This window comes from Pelodiscus sinensis, chromosome 24 (assembly GCF_049634645.1).
Source record: "Pelodiscus sinensis isolate JC-2024 chromosome 24, ASM4963464v1, whole genome shotgun sequence".
Classification (NCBI taxonomy): Eukaryota; Metazoa; Chordata; order Testudines; family Trionychidae; genus Pelodiscus; species Pelodiscus sinensis.
The window spans coordinates 13,868,542-13,885,460 of record NC_134734.1 but is presented as its reverse complement, the minus strand read 5'-3'; the positions used below and the strand labels follow the sequence as shown (position 1 = coordinate 13,885,460).

General features: G+C 59.6%; 1 protein-coding gene across 1 annotated transcript in view; it reads right to left on the bottom strand.

Moving 5' to 3' along the window:
• NECTIN4 (nectin cell adhesion molecule 4) overlaps positions 1 to 16,703 on the bottom strand; it is a 49,506-nt gene extending 32,803 nt beyond the window's left edge. The window contains exon 1 of the mRNA XM_075908137.1: positions 16,457 to 16,703. Within this exon, the coding sequence (XP_075764252.1) occupies positions 16,457 to 16,529 (73 nt within the window). The 5' untranslated portion in view covers positions 16,530 to 16,703. The remainder of the gene's footprint in view (positions 1 to 16,456) is intronic.
• Positions 16,704 to 16,919: the final 216 nt, after the last annotated feature.

Below are 16,919 nucleotides of genomic sequence, written 5' to 3'. Positions count from 1 at the left end.
CCTCTCACGTACAAGGCTCCTGATTTACCCCAGGGCAAGTAAGAAGAGAAACTCGGACACACACCCACCCCAATGACTTCACTTGGGGTAGGCTGGAGCCCTGGGGTTCTCTGTCTTGCCCTGCCCTTGGTCATGGGCAAGTCACTGCCCCTTGCTAGGCCTCAGTTTCCCCACTTGCACAATGGGATCAAAGTTTCTGCTGCAGCTCCTTCCCTAAGGAATGGACATCTGTAAAGTGCTTGGAGCCCCTCCCAGTGGCAGGTGCTGTGAAGAACCCGGTGTCATGTGGAGGGAATCCTTCCTGTCCCCTGGGGAGCTGCCCTGAAGCATGACGGTGGGTCCCTTCTTTCACAAAGGTTTTCTGGCCAACGGGCTGCATTGCTCTTATTGCCATGCATCTGGTAGCACATCGGGGCTTCTACCAAGCTCAGGACCCCCTTGTGCGGGGCACTCTACAGACCCTAACCAAGCTCAGGGACCATTGTGCTAGCACCACACAGACCCCAGCCAGGCTCAGGGCCCCATTGTGCCAGGTGCTGCACACCATGCAAGAGCACTGACATCTGGGCATAGGCCATGGTGTAGAAAAAGGATCTTGCTTGCACGCTGGACTTTTCCACTCGAACCCCCGGCTCCCATATCTCTGTTCCCCACACCGACTACCAGCAGCCCGTGGGATAAAACCCAATAATTTATTATGAATAACATTATTATTAATCAGAAGCTTCAGGGGGGAGCCGAGTTAGTCTGTACAGGATAAACTTAAAAAACAACAAATGGTCTGGTAGCACTTTATAGACTAACTAAACACGTAGAGGGTTATCATGAGCTTTCGTGGGCTGTGCTCATGGTACCCTCTACATGTTAAAACAAAAAACAGGACAGTGTAGCACTTTAAAGACTAACAAGATGGTTTAATAGGTGATGAGCTTTCGTGGGCCAGACACACTTCCTCAGATCAAATAGTGGAAGAAAATTGTCACAACCATATATACCAAAGGATAACACGGCTACATTTCTACCCCTACTCTGCATATTAGTCTATAAAGTGCTACCAGACCATTTGTTGTTTTTTAAGTGCATTATTATTAATATTAATAATTTTCATTATGGGATCATCTAGATCATGGGTTCTGAAACTGGGGGGGAGTGAAGAAATTCCAGGGGGAGGGCGCAGGAGACCCAGCCCCTCCCCCCCATAAAGTTTTGCTGTCCTGGTCAGCTCCTTTTTTTTTTTTTTTGCTCAACACATTTTGCTGTTATTTTTTTGGGGGGGGTGAGGATTTTTCAAAAATCAAAAAGGGGGCGTGATGCCAAAACCACTGATCTAGGTGCTCCATTCACAGATCAGGACCCCCCGGTGCCAGGCGCTCTATGTTATTTATTAGGTGTATTACGGTAGTGCATAGCTATGCCACCAGGATCCCTGACACCAGGATCCCACTGAATGTTGCCAATTAGGTGTATTACGGTAGCACCCAGGTGCCCCAGACATGGCCCAGGACTCCCTGGTGCGGGCGCCGCACAAACCCAGAACAGAGTGACTGTCCCTGCCCCAAAGAGCGCCCCAGACAGCCGGGCTCCTTCCAGCCCTCCGTGAGCTCTCCCCTCGGCTCCCAGCCCTGCGCTGCCCTTTCCACTCTGATGGAAGGAGAGCAACAAATAACCATGGGTAGCACACTCGGCCCATGGCATTCTAACCCTGTCGCCCCACCCCCACCCAGCGTGACTGTCAGACTCTTACACGGCTCGCTGCACACACCTCTGCCCGCCAGCACGAGTGACGGCACCGGGCTTTCTGACAGAGCCGTCACAAATTGCCCAACGGCAACGGGCACACGCCGAACCAGCTGCCTGTCCTGGCAGGTCCCCGTGGGCTGAGTGCCAGGGAGTGTATGGAGGAGACAGGGCAGAGAACAGCTGACACCCTGCCCAGCCTGGTACCTCGGGGCAGTCCACTGAGGGAGGCCATAGCAGCAGAAGCTGGTATGGAGACTCCCCTCCCCACCTCTCTCTGCTCCCTGAGCCCCAGGCTGGGAGGTCACCAAATGGAGCAAGACTTGGCTTTCTTGCCCTACTGCACCAGTGTCTGGGAGAAACCTCCACACACATGTCCCAGGGTGTGCACACAGAACTGCACATGCATGGAACTGGGCAAAGTGTGCGATTGCACACACATTATCTTTGTGTGAGTACACAGGTGTGCCTGAGTGAGTGAGCTCACACACAGCCACGTTCACAAATGTGCCTGCCTGAATGCGCACACACACACACACACACGCGCGCACGCATCTGGGCAACTGCACAAGCCCACAAGTATGCACCGGTGCTGGGGCACATAGGTGTGCATGCAAATGTGTGAGCACACAGGCTTGTGTACCTGGGTGCGCAAAGTCAATGCATGTGCAGACTGGCACTGGCATGGGTGAGTGCACCCAGCAGAGACTCAGAATATAGGCATGTCTGGAGGGGATATGCTTGAGAGTTGTGCCATGGCGGGGGGGGGGGGGGTGCAAGTTGCACGTGCACGGTGGAGGGTGTACTAATGAACGTGCAAGAGCACACAAGAGCACCAGCATACACCCGGGTGAATCCATGTTCTGTGTCCAGATTACCACGGAGGGGGGCAAATGCTGCACAGCTGGCCTCAGCCCAGCCCTCGTTCATCCCACCCTCTCCCTATGGACCAGTGTGGGGAAATGGCCCTCGCTGACCTGATCCCTGGGGATGAATGAAGCCATCATGGGCACCGGGCACTCAACATGCCAGACTCTGCCTTCCTTGAGGGCACAACAGGCTCTAGACATCAAGGACACCCCCTCACCTTACAGGCTCAGTCGAGTCCTCACACCTGCTCCTGCCAAACCGCCTGCTGTAATCCCCATAAGCTGCATCCTTGCAGTGCCCAGTATGCCGAGGGGAGAGATGGGGGATGGGGCGGCATGTCCCTAGTCCCACATCACCCTAATCTCTGCTCTCAGGTGCAGCTTCCCACCCCACCAGCCTGCAAGCTGCTGGCTGAAAGGTTTAGCTGCTCCCATACATCTGCCTCAGGGCCCCAGAGCAGGGAAGGGGGGGTCAGCTGGGGTGTTATTTGCTTGGCGGCAAGAGGGCTGTTCCCCCCCAAACTTGATTCCCCGCAGGACACACTATAACCCCACATGTTGTCCCTCCCCCAAAGGCGCTCTCCCAGAAGGGGCGCTATGGGGAGTGGGCCAGCACTCGGGATTCGAATTTCGGCCCGACCTTCTGAATCCCTGCCCCCGGGTCTCTCTGGTTACTCCCCGGTGTTTGTTTTTTGCTCAACACATTTTCCCTGGCTCTTTTTTGTGTGCAGAGAATGAAGCCAGGAGCCCTCCCAGCAGGGGGGCTGGGCCAGAGTCTGGACCCTTGGGGACAGGGATGTAAAACCCCGATGGATTAGTTAACTGGTTAAATGTTATGGTTAACCCTAATGTTTAACCGGTTAACTGAATAAATGGGATCCCGTCTGCCAGGCTGGCAGGAGTCCCATGTGGGGGCCCAGCAGGGCTGCTCCCAAGAAAGTGGTTAACCATTACCTGGTAAGCATCCTCCGGGAAGGGTGATAGTTACCGCATAACCAGTTAACTGGTTACCCGTTCACATCCCTACTAGGGGAGCCGTTTCCCAAGGGGTCCTCTGCGCTAGATCTAACCCCCCCCCCAGCAAACAGCTGGTCCCTTTAATATCGGAGGGGCCAGGGGTGGCAGGAACAATGGACACTCCAGGCCCTACCCCCTGATTAACGTCAAGCCGGGTCTTAAGGGGAATTAGCTGCCAGCTGGGCTTACGTCAGCCCCTCATTGTTCTGGGTCCTTGGAGCCAGCTGGGGCCTTCATGAGCTTCCCTCTGCCTCTCGCACGGCAGGAGCATCTCACCCAAGCACTCCCCATTCACCCTCCAGTGCCCCCCACCAGCCAGCAGGATGGCCAGCCCCTTCCCCAACCCTGAGCGTCCATCTCTGCTCGGCAGGGCCCCGGGGAGTGGGTGGAGTCAGGTCACCTGGATCCTTCTCCCATCTGGGCCACTGCTCCTGTCCCCACCCCGTGCCTCAGTTTCCCCCATGTAAGACAAGGCGCAGGCTGCCCTGCTGCACAAGATTAATTCGCCCCTCCCCATGTTGTGTCCTGTCCCCCCAGGAAGGGGTCTGGGGAAGGGACAGGACACAACATCAGCTACCAGCCCTATGGGGTAGCTCCTGGTCCAGACTTTGTCCTGCCTCGTGCAGCATAACCCGCCCTGCCCCAACTCCACCCCCCACTGGTTGCCCTGGGTGGGCACAGAGGGGAGGGGCAGCAACAGCTCAGCTGGCATCTCCCCAGCGCGGGGCGGGCTTCAGCTTTAAGGGCTGGGAACCCAGCTGTTTGAGGCCTGAAATGGAAGGGGAGACAGACAAGGGGAGAAATGGCCTGATCCGCTGTGAGGGGAAGGAACAAGCGGCTGTACAAACAGCCTCCATCCAACCTGTCCTTCTCACGTCGCACACCCTGCAGCACAGGGGCAGCCTGCGGTTCCCCCTCCTCCGCCAGGTGCAGCCCTCATTTGGTTTGCACCCGGAAAGCCTGACCACAGGGGACGAGCATCCATAGCAAGGAGCTGCCCTATCACATGTGGGAGCCAGGATGGCTCTGGGGGCTGCATGAGGTCCAGGGTGCTGGAGGACGTGCCCGACACTCAGTTGAGAACCCAGGCAGGGAACACCCCCCCCCCCCCCCCGGAATCCGCAAAATGCACCGGGATGCCCCGTCCCTTCCAACCAGACCTTCCCGCCATGGGGCAGTGCCAAAAGCTGCTGTCCAACCGAAAGGCGGAGGGACACAAACCCCCTGGGAGCTGGATTGTTCTTTGCAGACCCCTTGCCAGGGCAGTGATGCAGCTTGGAGCACCTGGGCTGTAAGTCCCGGCTTCTCCCGGCAGGGTGGTCGCTCTGCTCTCCACTGGATCTGAGTAAGCAGGAATATTTTCTGACCCCAGGCAGCCGGTGCCGCTCTAGCTCCTGCCCTGTGGGACCCACCCCCCCAGCTCTCTCCAGCATGTGTTCTACTCAGCCCCCCCAGATCCAACTCTGTCGGCCACACTTCCAGGGAAAACAAGCGTAACCACCACTGGGCAGATTTGAACCCGGGACCTTTGGAGCTTAGTGTGTAGGCACTTCTGCTGCTTGCGCTATGAAGTCAGCTGCCAATCAGCCTAGGCTGTAGAGCTCCCTTCTTATCTCTGCTTGGAAGTGCCACTACCTGGGACAGTGAGCCACCGTAGGGCTCCGACTACACGGCGGGTTTTTTGCAGAAGAGGAAATGCAAATGGAGCGCTCATATGCATATCTCGCACTCTCATTTGCATATCTTCTTCCAATCCTTTTTGCAATAAAAAGCCCTGTGTAGACGGAGCCATTTGTCGGAAAGAAAACCCTTTTGTGCAAGAGCCTGTAAACCTCCTTTTTTGAGGAATAAGGGATCCTCCGCAAAAGGTTTTTTTTTTCCGACAAATGGCCCCGTCTACACAGGGCTTTGTATCGCAAAAACCTCTTCCGCAAAAAGGACTGGAAGAAAATATGCAAATGAGAATGCAAGATATGCAAATGAGCACTCCACTTGCATTTCCTCTTCCGCAGAAAACCCGCAGTGTAGATGGAGCCATGGTGTGTGGCTTACACAAGCATGCCAAGGCCCTGGCAGGAAGACACCAGAGCGCATGGAGACATCCCCTTTCCTCACAATTCACATTGGCTCAGCCATGCGGCCGGTGCAGGCAAAAGGCCAGTGGCCTCATTAGTGCGCGCAGACAGCGACGCGTCACACTGCACCGGCCTGCACTGCTGCTCGTCTCCTAAGCCCCGCCCCCCCAGCTGTCAGCCCCTTCTCCCCCTGCCCTAAGGGAGGGCCCAGCCTCACAGAAGTGTAGGGAGGGAGCCCGTGGTGGGAAGGGAGGCAGCTGGCAAAGTCGCTATCGGCGGCACATGCACCGACGGGCACCGCTCTCGGCGCTCGGCACACAGCTGGGAAAAGCTGCCTTGCCCGCAGCGGTGCCCTGACACCTGCCCAGTTGGAAGTCCGGAAGGAGCAGCACGAAAGCCCTAACACTGCGAAGAAGAGCCTGGGGCAGAGGCCTGTTGCTTTGGAGGCGAAGATCCAGGGTGCTGGTCCCAGCCCCGCCAGGGTGTAAAAGAGTCCGGGCACTGGTGCACGTTACTAGTGCCCCTCGTGCGCTCTAGTGACGTGCGGTGCCACACTACAAAGACTCTCCTCACTGGCGACTGTGGCCGTAGTGAGGGGAAGGCCCAGCCCCTCCTGGGATTTAGGAACTGGAGCACCAGCGAAGGGCTGGACTCGGAGAGCTCCCCGCCTGGCCATGCAGCGCCTGGGTGTCTCTGCCCAGGCCGCAGGGCTGCGAGCGGCGCGGTGCCCGGGTGCCGGAGGGTAAAACAAAACAAAAGGACTCCCCAACGGGCTCCACCAGCTCCTGGCTCCTTCGGCTCGTCAGCGAAATGCAGGGCAATTATCCCCGTGTCCCAGCGTGTGTGTAACACCGGTGCCCACGGGGCTGCAATCAAGTTAATTGGCCAAACGACTGCGGCCGCCGACCGGCTGTGCTGGCTCGGTGTTGGCTGCTCAACCTGCAGAGCGGGAGGGTTGGGTCAGGCGCCGTCCCAGCCCCGTCTTATCCCCGGGACCTCGGCAAGGGCAGGCAAGGGAAGGCACCGTGGGTGCCCAGGGGAGAAGAGGGATGGAGGCAGACAGGAGAGCAGGCCAGGCCTGGACTCTGCAGAGCCTGGGGTGACCACGCTGCTGGCATCTGCTGGTGCTCAGCTCCTTAGAGGACCCCCTGAGGCTTGTGGGGACCTGACTGTTGGAATGACAGACCAGCCCCCTCTTACTGGAGCCACCCTCCCCCCCATTTTGGTTCACAGCCCCATTGCACAAGCACCTTTGTTTTGCAGGCACAGGGAGCTCGTGGCAGGAAGGGAGGCAGCTGGCAAAGCCGCTGAGCCTGGCACAAGCGCGGTGAGGGCAGAAATACAGAGGGCAGAGGGTACCTGCAGCAGACTGTAACCACACGCCTGTCACACCCTCACCTAGTCCAGAGGCCTTACACTTCACCCCCTTCCCCCTTCACAGCCCCACCCTTGAATGTCTTTTAACCCCCCAGCCTCAACCCTTTCATGCTCCCACACCCCCCTAAAGCCCGTCACTGCTCTGGGTTCCCGTGGGCAGGACGTGCAGCGGGTGCATCGCACTACACAGAAGGGTCACAGCTGCCTCCGCGCTGCAGCGATCGGCACCCTGGGTGACGGACGGACGGACGACTGGGAGCCAGGGCTCCTGGTTCTTTCCACTGTCCTGGCAAAGATTCACCGGGCGGCCCTGGGCAAGTCACGTTCTCTGCTCCGTGACTCGGTTTCCCCACCTGGGATAAGAAGGTGAACCCAGCTGGTGGGTGAGTGAGAGGATGGATTCACTGATGCTCTGGTACCCTGAGCTGGCCGGGCTTACAGACCCGCAAAGTGTCTCCTTCCTCCTTTGCTTGTTTCACTGCCCCCCCCCCCCAGAAATAAGCACCCCCAACGCTTGCAGTGAGAGTCAGGGAGAGTTTTCAGGGCCGTTCCTGCCTTTCGCAACCCAGCTGGCAGGTTCCACCCCCTGTCCTTGCCTTGCCAGTCCCTCCCAGCTCATTAGCCCATAAAGCTAACTGCACCCGCAGCATAAGCTGAGAAACGCACCCACCCAACCAGAAAAACAGCTGCCGCTTGCTCCTTCCACCAGCCTGCTCCTCCCCAGCGCCGGTGGGGCTGCAGGCAAAGCTCTGCACAAAGCCACTGGGTCAGACCCAGCCTCCGCGCTCGGAAGGGACCAGGCGTGTTGGGCTACAGGGCGCCAGCCCTGACTGCCATGGGCTGCCTCTTTCTCACAGGTGCAGCGGTAGGGCAGGACTTTCCTGGCCCTGCCAGAGGGTGGCGGGCACGGGGCATTGCCCCTCCGCTAGCAAGGGAGGAAAACTGCAGGCGGGTCCAGCCGACGCAGCCTCTGTCTGACCACCCAGCCGGAGGGCTCCAATGGAACGGCACCAACAGCTGTCTCCACCCATGTGCGTGTGGGACACGACAGAGCCAACAGGACAGCTGTCCGCTGGGAAATACCAGTGTCATGTCGAAACGGACACGTCATATGGACAAAACATCTGACCCAAACAAAACAATTCACTCTGGCATCGGAGATGCTTGTTTCCACTTCCGCGTTCTGTTTCATTTCCTTTTGGGGGCCATTCGGCCGATTGGTAGAGCAGGGGGAGGGACTTTCTTGGGTCAGGGGCCACAGAAAAATGAATCGGGGGCTGCACACAAGTGAGCAGCAAAAAAAAACCCCAAACCCCACTGACGTGGCCCCGACCGACAAGCAGAAAGACTCCCCACGTTCCCCTCCCCCACCAGAGCGTAGCGGGGCCCAGGCTACTAGATTTTGTGCGTTCCAGCCCCGCAATGGGGCAGGCGGTAGGGGGGTTGAAGCACTAGTGAGGCCTCCCCAATGCTGGGGTGGGGAGCCATGAGCCTCGGAGTCGGATCCAAGGCCCTTTGGTTCCCCACCCCTGTGTTAGAGCTACAGCTAATCGCTGCGGCTGAGCCCACTGCATGACAAGAGCTCCGTATGTCCCCCATTATTCCCCCTTCCTGTTTCCCAAGGTTCCCCCAGATCAGCAGGACCCTGTCACTGGTACCTAGAACCGGCCCTGGCATTTTGGAACCGATCGGCTGCGGCGTTGAAACGTCGTCGCCGGGTGACAGACACACCAGGCAGGTGAGGAAACCTCTGTTATTGCACCAACTTCGGATGGCAAAAGAGACCAGCCGCGGAGAGACACAAAGAGGAGCTCTGTGGCGCTTGGCAGCTTGTTGATCTCCCCGGCAGACGTTGGCTCAATCTCAGATGCTCCCCCCCCCCCGGTCGCGCTAACATCCTGGGACCGACACGGCAGACAACATGCCACAGGCTGGCTGGCGAAAGATGAGACAGTCAAGTGGCGTCTCGGAGCTTCCTTCACAAGCGCAGCTAATTCACTCAACTCTACGGCCTCATTTCAATCCTACCCACCTGTTTCACTGCAAGGTTCCCGAACTAGAAAGTTTCCTTCCGTCAAATATTTCAAGTGTGGGACTTTTCCTCACAATTTCATTCCGGACTGTTGGGCTGCCCACAGGAGACAGAATTTTCTCTCCCTCCCCCAGTTCTGAGCTGCCCAGAGCCCCGGCTCCGCGAGAGGGAATGGATCCAATGAGCCCAGCTGCTGTTGGGCCGTTTTTCCGACAAAACTTGAGTCACGTCCACACTGCAAGCGCGTTCTTTCCACAGTAAATCGAAAGAACAGAGGGCTTTTTGCGCAATTGGTAATCCTCATTCTACGAGGAAGAAGCCTTTTTCCGAAAGAGCTCTTTTGCAGAAAGGCGTGTGTGGACGGGGAAGAGGGAGTTTTTTCGGAAGAAGAGGGAAGAGGAAAAAGCACAGGTGCCCTGGTGGCCATTCTGTCCATAGCAATCACTGCTTACATGCGAGAGAGCGGCCATGCAGTGTGGACGCTCTGTTTCGAAAAAGCGCATCGCTTTTTCGACGCGCTTTTGCAGTGTGGATGCTTTCTTGCGCAAAAAGGTTTTTTGTGGAAGTTCTCTTCCGAGAAAAGCTTCTTGCGCAAGAAGCCTGCAGTCTAGACGTAGCCTGGGAAGCCAGCTGGCAGCCAGGTAGCTGAAATTCTGCGGGAACTTTTTGGCCCGGTCCTACAGGCAGGGCCTCCGCCCATGTGCCACGCGCAGTCCCACTCTCTTTGGAGGAAGGCTTCTTAGTGTCGGCCGGGGGAGCAGATTTCAAGTCAACGCGAATGTCTCTTTTATGGTCGTTGCGAGCGTGTCGCCCACACGCTGCCAAGAACGACTCTCAAAATTCAGGCCAACTTGGTCACAGTCCCACGGGTCACATACGGCTGGTTCTTACTGTTACTGGCGTGACGTCACATCTGAAGAGACCAGGGGTCCCTGCTGTCATGCCAAGCACCACACAGGTCATGGCGGGAGCTGTGCAGACACACAGCAAGGGACAGGCACGGGGCCATGGAGCTCATGCTCCAGGTCCCAAAGTCAGACTGGAAATTGCCAAACCTGAGAGCAACTGGCCCCATGGCTGCACCAGCCAGTCCTGGCCCTGGTAAGCTCACAGTCTCGGTAGAGAAAACATGTCCGGGGCACGAGCAGGCCTGCCTATAGGCGCAAAAGGGGTAGTTGCCTTGGGGCCTGGTGATCCTACAGGGCCTGGGGCTCCTGGTCATCACCACGGCTACTGCAGGAGCCTTGGGCCCTAGGCAGCTCTCAGGGCTGCCTGGGGGGGCCCGCTGCTGTGTGCGCTGGGCAGCCCCGCCCCTTCCGCCCGAGGCCACGCCCCCTTTGGAAGCATGGAGCCACCCGCACACACACACCTTGCTCAGGGGCCTGGCCGGTCTGTCGGCACCCTTGGGCAGGAGCAACTATCGCCCCATTTTACAGAGGGGAAAACTGAGGCACAGAGCTGGGACTTAATTGGCTGACAATCACCCCACAGCCTTACTCACAAGCCCGTCCTCCATCTCTTCCCTGCTTGGGCAGCTCTCACCCCGGCCGGACTCAGCCGTGGTAAGCGCTGGGCACCTTGCTCAACCTGCCCCTCTGCCCCCCCCCCACGCCCCCCCAGCACAGGAGCGGCGCGCAGCCTGCTCGGAGCCCAGGGCAGGTGGACAGCGGGCAGGGTCACTGCCAGCCCCGAACGAGCCAGACTCCCAGAGAAGCCCCACTGAGAAACCACTGCAGGCAAGGCAGCTTCCTGGGACCCCCTGGAGGCTTCAGATAAAGGTGGGGGGGGGGGGATCTCCCTGGCTCATCCTGCTCTTGAGTGGGGCGCCCGGTGAAAGCCGATGCCCACTGATGCCCGGTGCTGCCAGGCAGGAGGGGCGAGACTTCAGCGCTACGGCACTAAGCTTGGTCTCTGAGTTAGCGCCCTGCCATGCTAGAGAGTCTCCCAGCTGTGGTCTCCCTCCTGCTGCCCCCTCCCAGCTGTGCCAGCTGCTGCCTCTGCAGGGCCAGTTAGTGCCAGACCCGTGCCCCCTCCGTGCATGCCAGCCAGCCCCCGGGGAGCCAGCAGCCCGCAGCTCTCCCACTGCAGCAGACAGGAGCTTGGGGCCCATCCCAGCCCCGGGCGTTAGCTGGAGAAACTAGCCCGGGACTGCGAGCCCCTGGACAAGGGGGCGAGGCAGAGGAACCCTCAGGCTGGGCCTTCTCGGGACCAGCTGAGCGGCCCGACGGGATGCAGCCCAGCGGCTCTCTCCCAGGCAGCGGCAAAGCCGCAGCTAATTGGCCTGCTCATGCCACAGGGTGACAGGGCTGGGAGTCGGCCGCCCAGCAGGTTTATTGGCCATTCCCCGCAATGACAAATGACCAGTGGCCGGGGCCCGGGGCTCAGTGGTTTGGGCTCCTGCCTGTTCACTGGCCGCACGGCTCCCGTTAGGCTGGGTTTGGGCAAAGTCTCCTTTCCCGGGGCTCCCATTTCCTGCTGCCCCGCAGGGCGAATGTTGCGGAGTCAAGCCAGCTTCCTGGGGAACTGCTGGAGGTTTCAGGCCCTGCGTCCCCGTTGCTACTGTTCAGGGGGACCCCAGGTTTTGCTCCTACCGTGGGATCCGCCTTAGCTGGGGACAGGATCTGGCCAGGGCAGCCAAAGCGGGACAGAGCCCCTCGCAGTGACCTGGCGTCGCTGCACAGACCCGGAGCCAGGAGCTTTTCCTGCCGGCCACCTGCTCTCCGTAGCTGGGGAGATGGGATCCAAAGCCCCCCACCCATTCGCAGAACCCCTACGTCAGTCCTGAGTGAGCCCCGGGGGAGTGTGCCCCACAGGCGTTCTCCCCAGGAGCTCGCTGGGGCCTCGGCGACGTCCCTGGGAGTTTTGCTGTTGATTTCGGTAGAGCCAGGATTTTGCTCTAGGCTCTCAAGCCATGCAGCCATCAAGTCTGAGCACCTAAATCTCCTAAGCCAGAAACCCTGCCCCTGGGATTCCACCCCTGCCCATCGCTCCGGTGCAAGGCCAAGTGACCCTCTCTGAGAGATTCCCCGTCTGGCGTTAAGGATTCCAGGGGGAACAGGCAGAATTCAGGGCAGCAACTGGCTCCTTCCCACTGTCAGACCATATGCACCTTCACTTAGCCTGAATCTCTCTAACCCACTGACCTCCTCCATCCCCTAGGGTGGGCGAGACGAGTCAGCCAGGGTACTGGAGCCGGAGAGAGCAGGACTGTACAGTGCCAGAGCCCAGCCTGGACTCCAAGACAGCCCCCGGGCTGCGCCAGCACATGGGGGAGTCTCCCAGCCCCTGCAGGTACCTCCCTGACATTGCTTCAGAGCCACCAAGGCCAGATCCTTGTGATCTGGTGACCGCCTGGTTCGCCCCGACCAGGGATGCATCCCCAGAACAACTGCTGGAGCAGATCCGTCAGAGAAACGTCTGCTCTTAGCCAAGGGAGGCTGCACTCATAGGAGATGAGCCCCAAGCAGCAGGCAGGAGCTAAGTATCTTTACACCACAAATCAGGTTGAAATACTCCTGGCATTACATTAGGGCCTTGCACAGACACCCAGTGAGAGACAGTCCCTGCCCCAACAGTGTAATCAGACAAAAAGCAAGAGGGTAAACTGAGTCACCAAGGCATTTGCCCAGGGCCTGTGGCAGAGCTAGTAACAGAACCCAGGTGTCCTGACTCACAGGATAGTGCCCTTGCTACTAAACCACAGTTCCCCTTGGCAGTACAATACAACAAATTCACACCTAGTTTTGAATCCCTCCTAGAGCTGCAACCCCAGCCAGATGCCACCAACAGGAATTGAGCAAGGACCTTCAGCAAAGAGACCAACCACTGGCGATAAAGGAGCAACTCTGACATCAAGCAGCAGTAGCAGGTTGTTATCCGCTCGTGACGGAGCCTCCTGTGGTGTGGGGAGGGGGAGCAACACTCACTGCGGGCGCATATCCGTGGGCGAGCTAAAGGGCAAGCATTGCCTTGTTACAAAGGGGGGACGATCTGGCCACAGAACGGTCCCCGTGGGTGCAGGGTGTTGTTGTGTGATACAGATGTGTCCACCCCACCCCCACCCCGCACATGCTCCTGCACACCCAGCCCCCTGCACTTCCACGGCCAGTTGGCTGTTACACACACACACACACACACACACACACACACACACACACACCCATCCCAGTAGCTGCTGACTACCAGCTGTGGGGAGTCTCGGACTCCTTCAGCACTTGTAACTGGGGCTCGTGCTTCTGGGGCCAGGTCCAACTCTCACCACAGTCAACCAAGAAATTCCCTTGGGGCTGCAGAGAGTCTTGGAGCTGGAGGATCCAGGGTGCTGGCCACTTGCACACACACCTGCCACCTTCTTCTCTTGCGTACACACTCACGCACACACGTATACACACGCGCACGCACACACACGCTGATCCCCCACAGCAAGACCCACGCACGGAGCATTAAACAGCGAGCAGCCCTCTGGCTGCCGAGCCCTGATTATGGAGCATGGCGTTGAGAGGAGACGCCCAGCTTCTTCTATTGCGTGTGATGATAGCGAGGATGTGCCTGGACACATACAATAGGCAAAGAAACCAAGAGAAAGGCAACAAGGGAGGGGAAGACAATGAGTTCTGGAGCCACCCCCACGCCCAAGAGTCGCACACCGGGAGAGACAAGCAGAACATGGGGAGGTGTCAGGGAATCCTGGGACCGGAAGGAGATTATAACCTGGACATCTTCCCCCCCTCCCCCCCCCCCCCAGCTTCCCTCCACCACTGCCAGGGCCTTGAGGGAGAGCTGAGCTGGAACGTGCAGATCCAGAGCCAAACCAGTTCCAGGGTCTGGATCCAAAACGTGGAGCCGTATTTGGGTTCTAAGGCATCTCCCATGCAGGAGCCCGTGGCTAGTATCAGGCAGGGCCAGTCTGGGTTCCCTTCCTCCCTGGCACACAGTCACACAAAGGGAGCGAGTCATAAATTGCACCTTGAATCTAGTTTGTTTTTAAATCCCCCCCCTTCCCACGCACACACACACATCCCTGGGATGGAACTGCACACTCCCAGGGTGGGAGGTTTCGCAAGCCTCGAGTGGGAACAGGTGGCTCCAGACACAGAGACCGGCATCCCCCTCAAGCTCAAGCTGCGCAGTGCATGGGCTAGAACCAGGAAGTGAAACTGACTAGGAGAGCAGCTTGTTTTCACGGGTCCCCTGGGTGGGGGGAAGGGGTACAAAGAACAGTGAAGGCAGCCCATGATTCATCCTGTTCTTTCAGTTTCGATCAGCGCTGGAGAGGAGAATGGGGCAAGCAAGTGGAGGAATGCGAATACAAATCACCCCCATCCAGGTGGGGAAGGGACAGGATCAAGTGCACCTACAATACTCGGGGCCACCCCTAAACTCAGGATCCAAACAGCCTCCTGCTTTGAAGCCAGAACTGAACTTGGGAGGACCAGGCCCATCTCTGAATGCAAACAAGAGACGTCCCCTTGACAGTCTGCAGGACTCTGCGTCCCTTTGAAACACAGACTCTCCCAGCCTGTGTCTGGAAACCAGCCAGGGACTGTGCCCTGGAGAAAGGGACCAGGCAAATGCCTCCCCTGTTTTTCAGCTGATGAGTGGCGTAAACCGGAAGCCTTCCTCTATAATTAATAAAGGATCATCATGATCATTAATATATATTGATTAGAGCGGAAGCTGTGGTTTAAAAAGCTGGGTGCCAATTAAACATGCAAATTAGCTCGTCAGCCTTCGGGGGCAGTGGGCCCCCAAGTCGCAGATTGATAGTCTATGGGCAGAGGAAGAGGTTCATCAACTTGGGCCCCCCGCCTGCTTTGCCCCCTGTAGGGCTGGGGGTCGGTGGTTGCTTTTAGCTGTAGAGCAATCCGGAGCCCTGCTGGGCCCGGTGCCCCGGGCCAGAGACGCACAGAGCTGACACCCTGTTTAATAAGAGCTCGGTCACCGGCGCCACACCCTGCCAACGTGCCGCCTCGGCGTCAGTCACCAGCCGCTGGGCTGGCCCTGGAGACAGGCGGCCACTGAGTCCCGCTCATGCAGCAGCTTCCGCTCAGCTGCATGAGACGGGGACGGGCTGAAGCCTGCCCGGATCGGCCCCAAGTACGCACAGACGGGCAGGTGCTTTGGCCTGGGCATTTTCCGGGGTCCCTCGTCCACCTCAGCTAGCTCCATGCCTGTGCCCTTGCTCTGCTGTCTCAGAATCCTCCTGAATGGGGCACAGAGACCTCAGTGGGCAGGCAGGGACCCACTGGCTCGGGAACACTAGCTCCCAACCAGCCTTGCCCCAGCAGCCCACCTCCTGCCGGAGCTCAGAGCCCTCTGCATGTGCCGCCTCCCCAAGCCGTTCCTAGCCCCAGCCTGCTTCCCAAAGGAGGAGCAGCCAGTCAGCCTGGGCTGGGGCCAAGGCAAGCAGGGGGGGGGCCTTCCGGGCACAGTGTGGGCGGGACCATGCTTGGGGAGGCCTACAACACACACCACCCAGGGAGACCCCCCAGCAGGTGGAGGTGCCATTGTGCCGGGTGTTATAGGGGCACTGAGCAGCCGCTCACCTGCCCGGTCCTGCCCAGCTCGGCTTGTTATGATCCCGCCGTGCCCTGAGTCAGGGCTGGTTCTGAGCCACCTGACTCAGCAGCTCAGCTGACACGGGGCAGGGCTGGGAAGGGGCAGCGTTGGTGGAGTCGCTGGGAGCCAGCCAGGCTGGGTGGGCAGGTGCCAACACACAGCCGGAGGGGGGTCACGGGGGAGGGGGGTGCACACCCCTACTGGGGTGGGCTTGGTTGCAGCTTGCCCCATCTCTGGGAGCCACACGCACACCCCCTTGGACAGCCGTGCCAAGGAGTCCCCATCCCCAGTGCTGTCTGCAAGGGAGCAAGTCTCTCGTTCCCTGGCCGGCCCTTTACCCCTGGGCCCCAGACCCAACTCCAGCCACCCGTGATCCCCACGGGGAGACCAAACTGTCACAGCCCAGCAGGGCGGGCTGCCCCCCGAGTTGCAGGGATGCCGGAGCCGGTTCCAGGGTAGGGGGATCACAACCGTGAGCCATTGTGGAAGCAAAAGGCACCTGCCTGATACTGGGCAAAGGAAGATGCCCAGGGCCCAGGGCCCAGTTTGTGGGGGCTGCAATGGGGTGGGGAGAACCGGGGGATACCCCATGCACGGGACACCCAAAGGGCTCAACAGTTTCACTCTGCCAAAGCCCCGGGGGCCCGATCCTGCCCCGCTCTGGGTTTCCCCCAGGATCCGGGGGGGGGGGGGGCGACTCACCCTCCCCCCCAGCCCCAAAGGGGCACATCGCTGCCGGGCGGGGCGGCCAGGCCGGCCCCTCTGGAGCCCCCCCGCTCGGTGCCACTCACCGGAGGCTGCGAGGCAGAGCAGCAGGAATCTCCACGTCGCGGCGGCCGCTGCCGGGGCGAAGGGGCCGCTCATGACGCCGCTGGCACGACACGCGTGGGGTCTTCCTGCGTGGGGGGGTCCCCCCTGCGGATCCCCCGGGGCCGGGCCTCGTGCGCTCAGGGCCCGCTGGCTCGCTGGCTCATGCCCGGCCGCTGCTGCGCCTCGGCTCCCCAACCTGCTCGCCCTGCATCGCCGAGGCGGGCGGGCGGGGGGGGGAGGAACCTGTCTGGCAGGTCGGAACAGGTGTTTCTCTCGGGGGCGCGGCCTCGGCCCGGGCCCTCCCCGCTGCCCTGGACAGAGGCGAGCAGATCCGGGCCCGATCCGTGGGGATCGGGGCCCGGGGGCTGCCAGGAGAGGAGGGGGCGTGAGCTGGCTAATTGCCCAGCCTGGCCCCGGCCTGCCTGCGGGGGGGACGGGACGCGA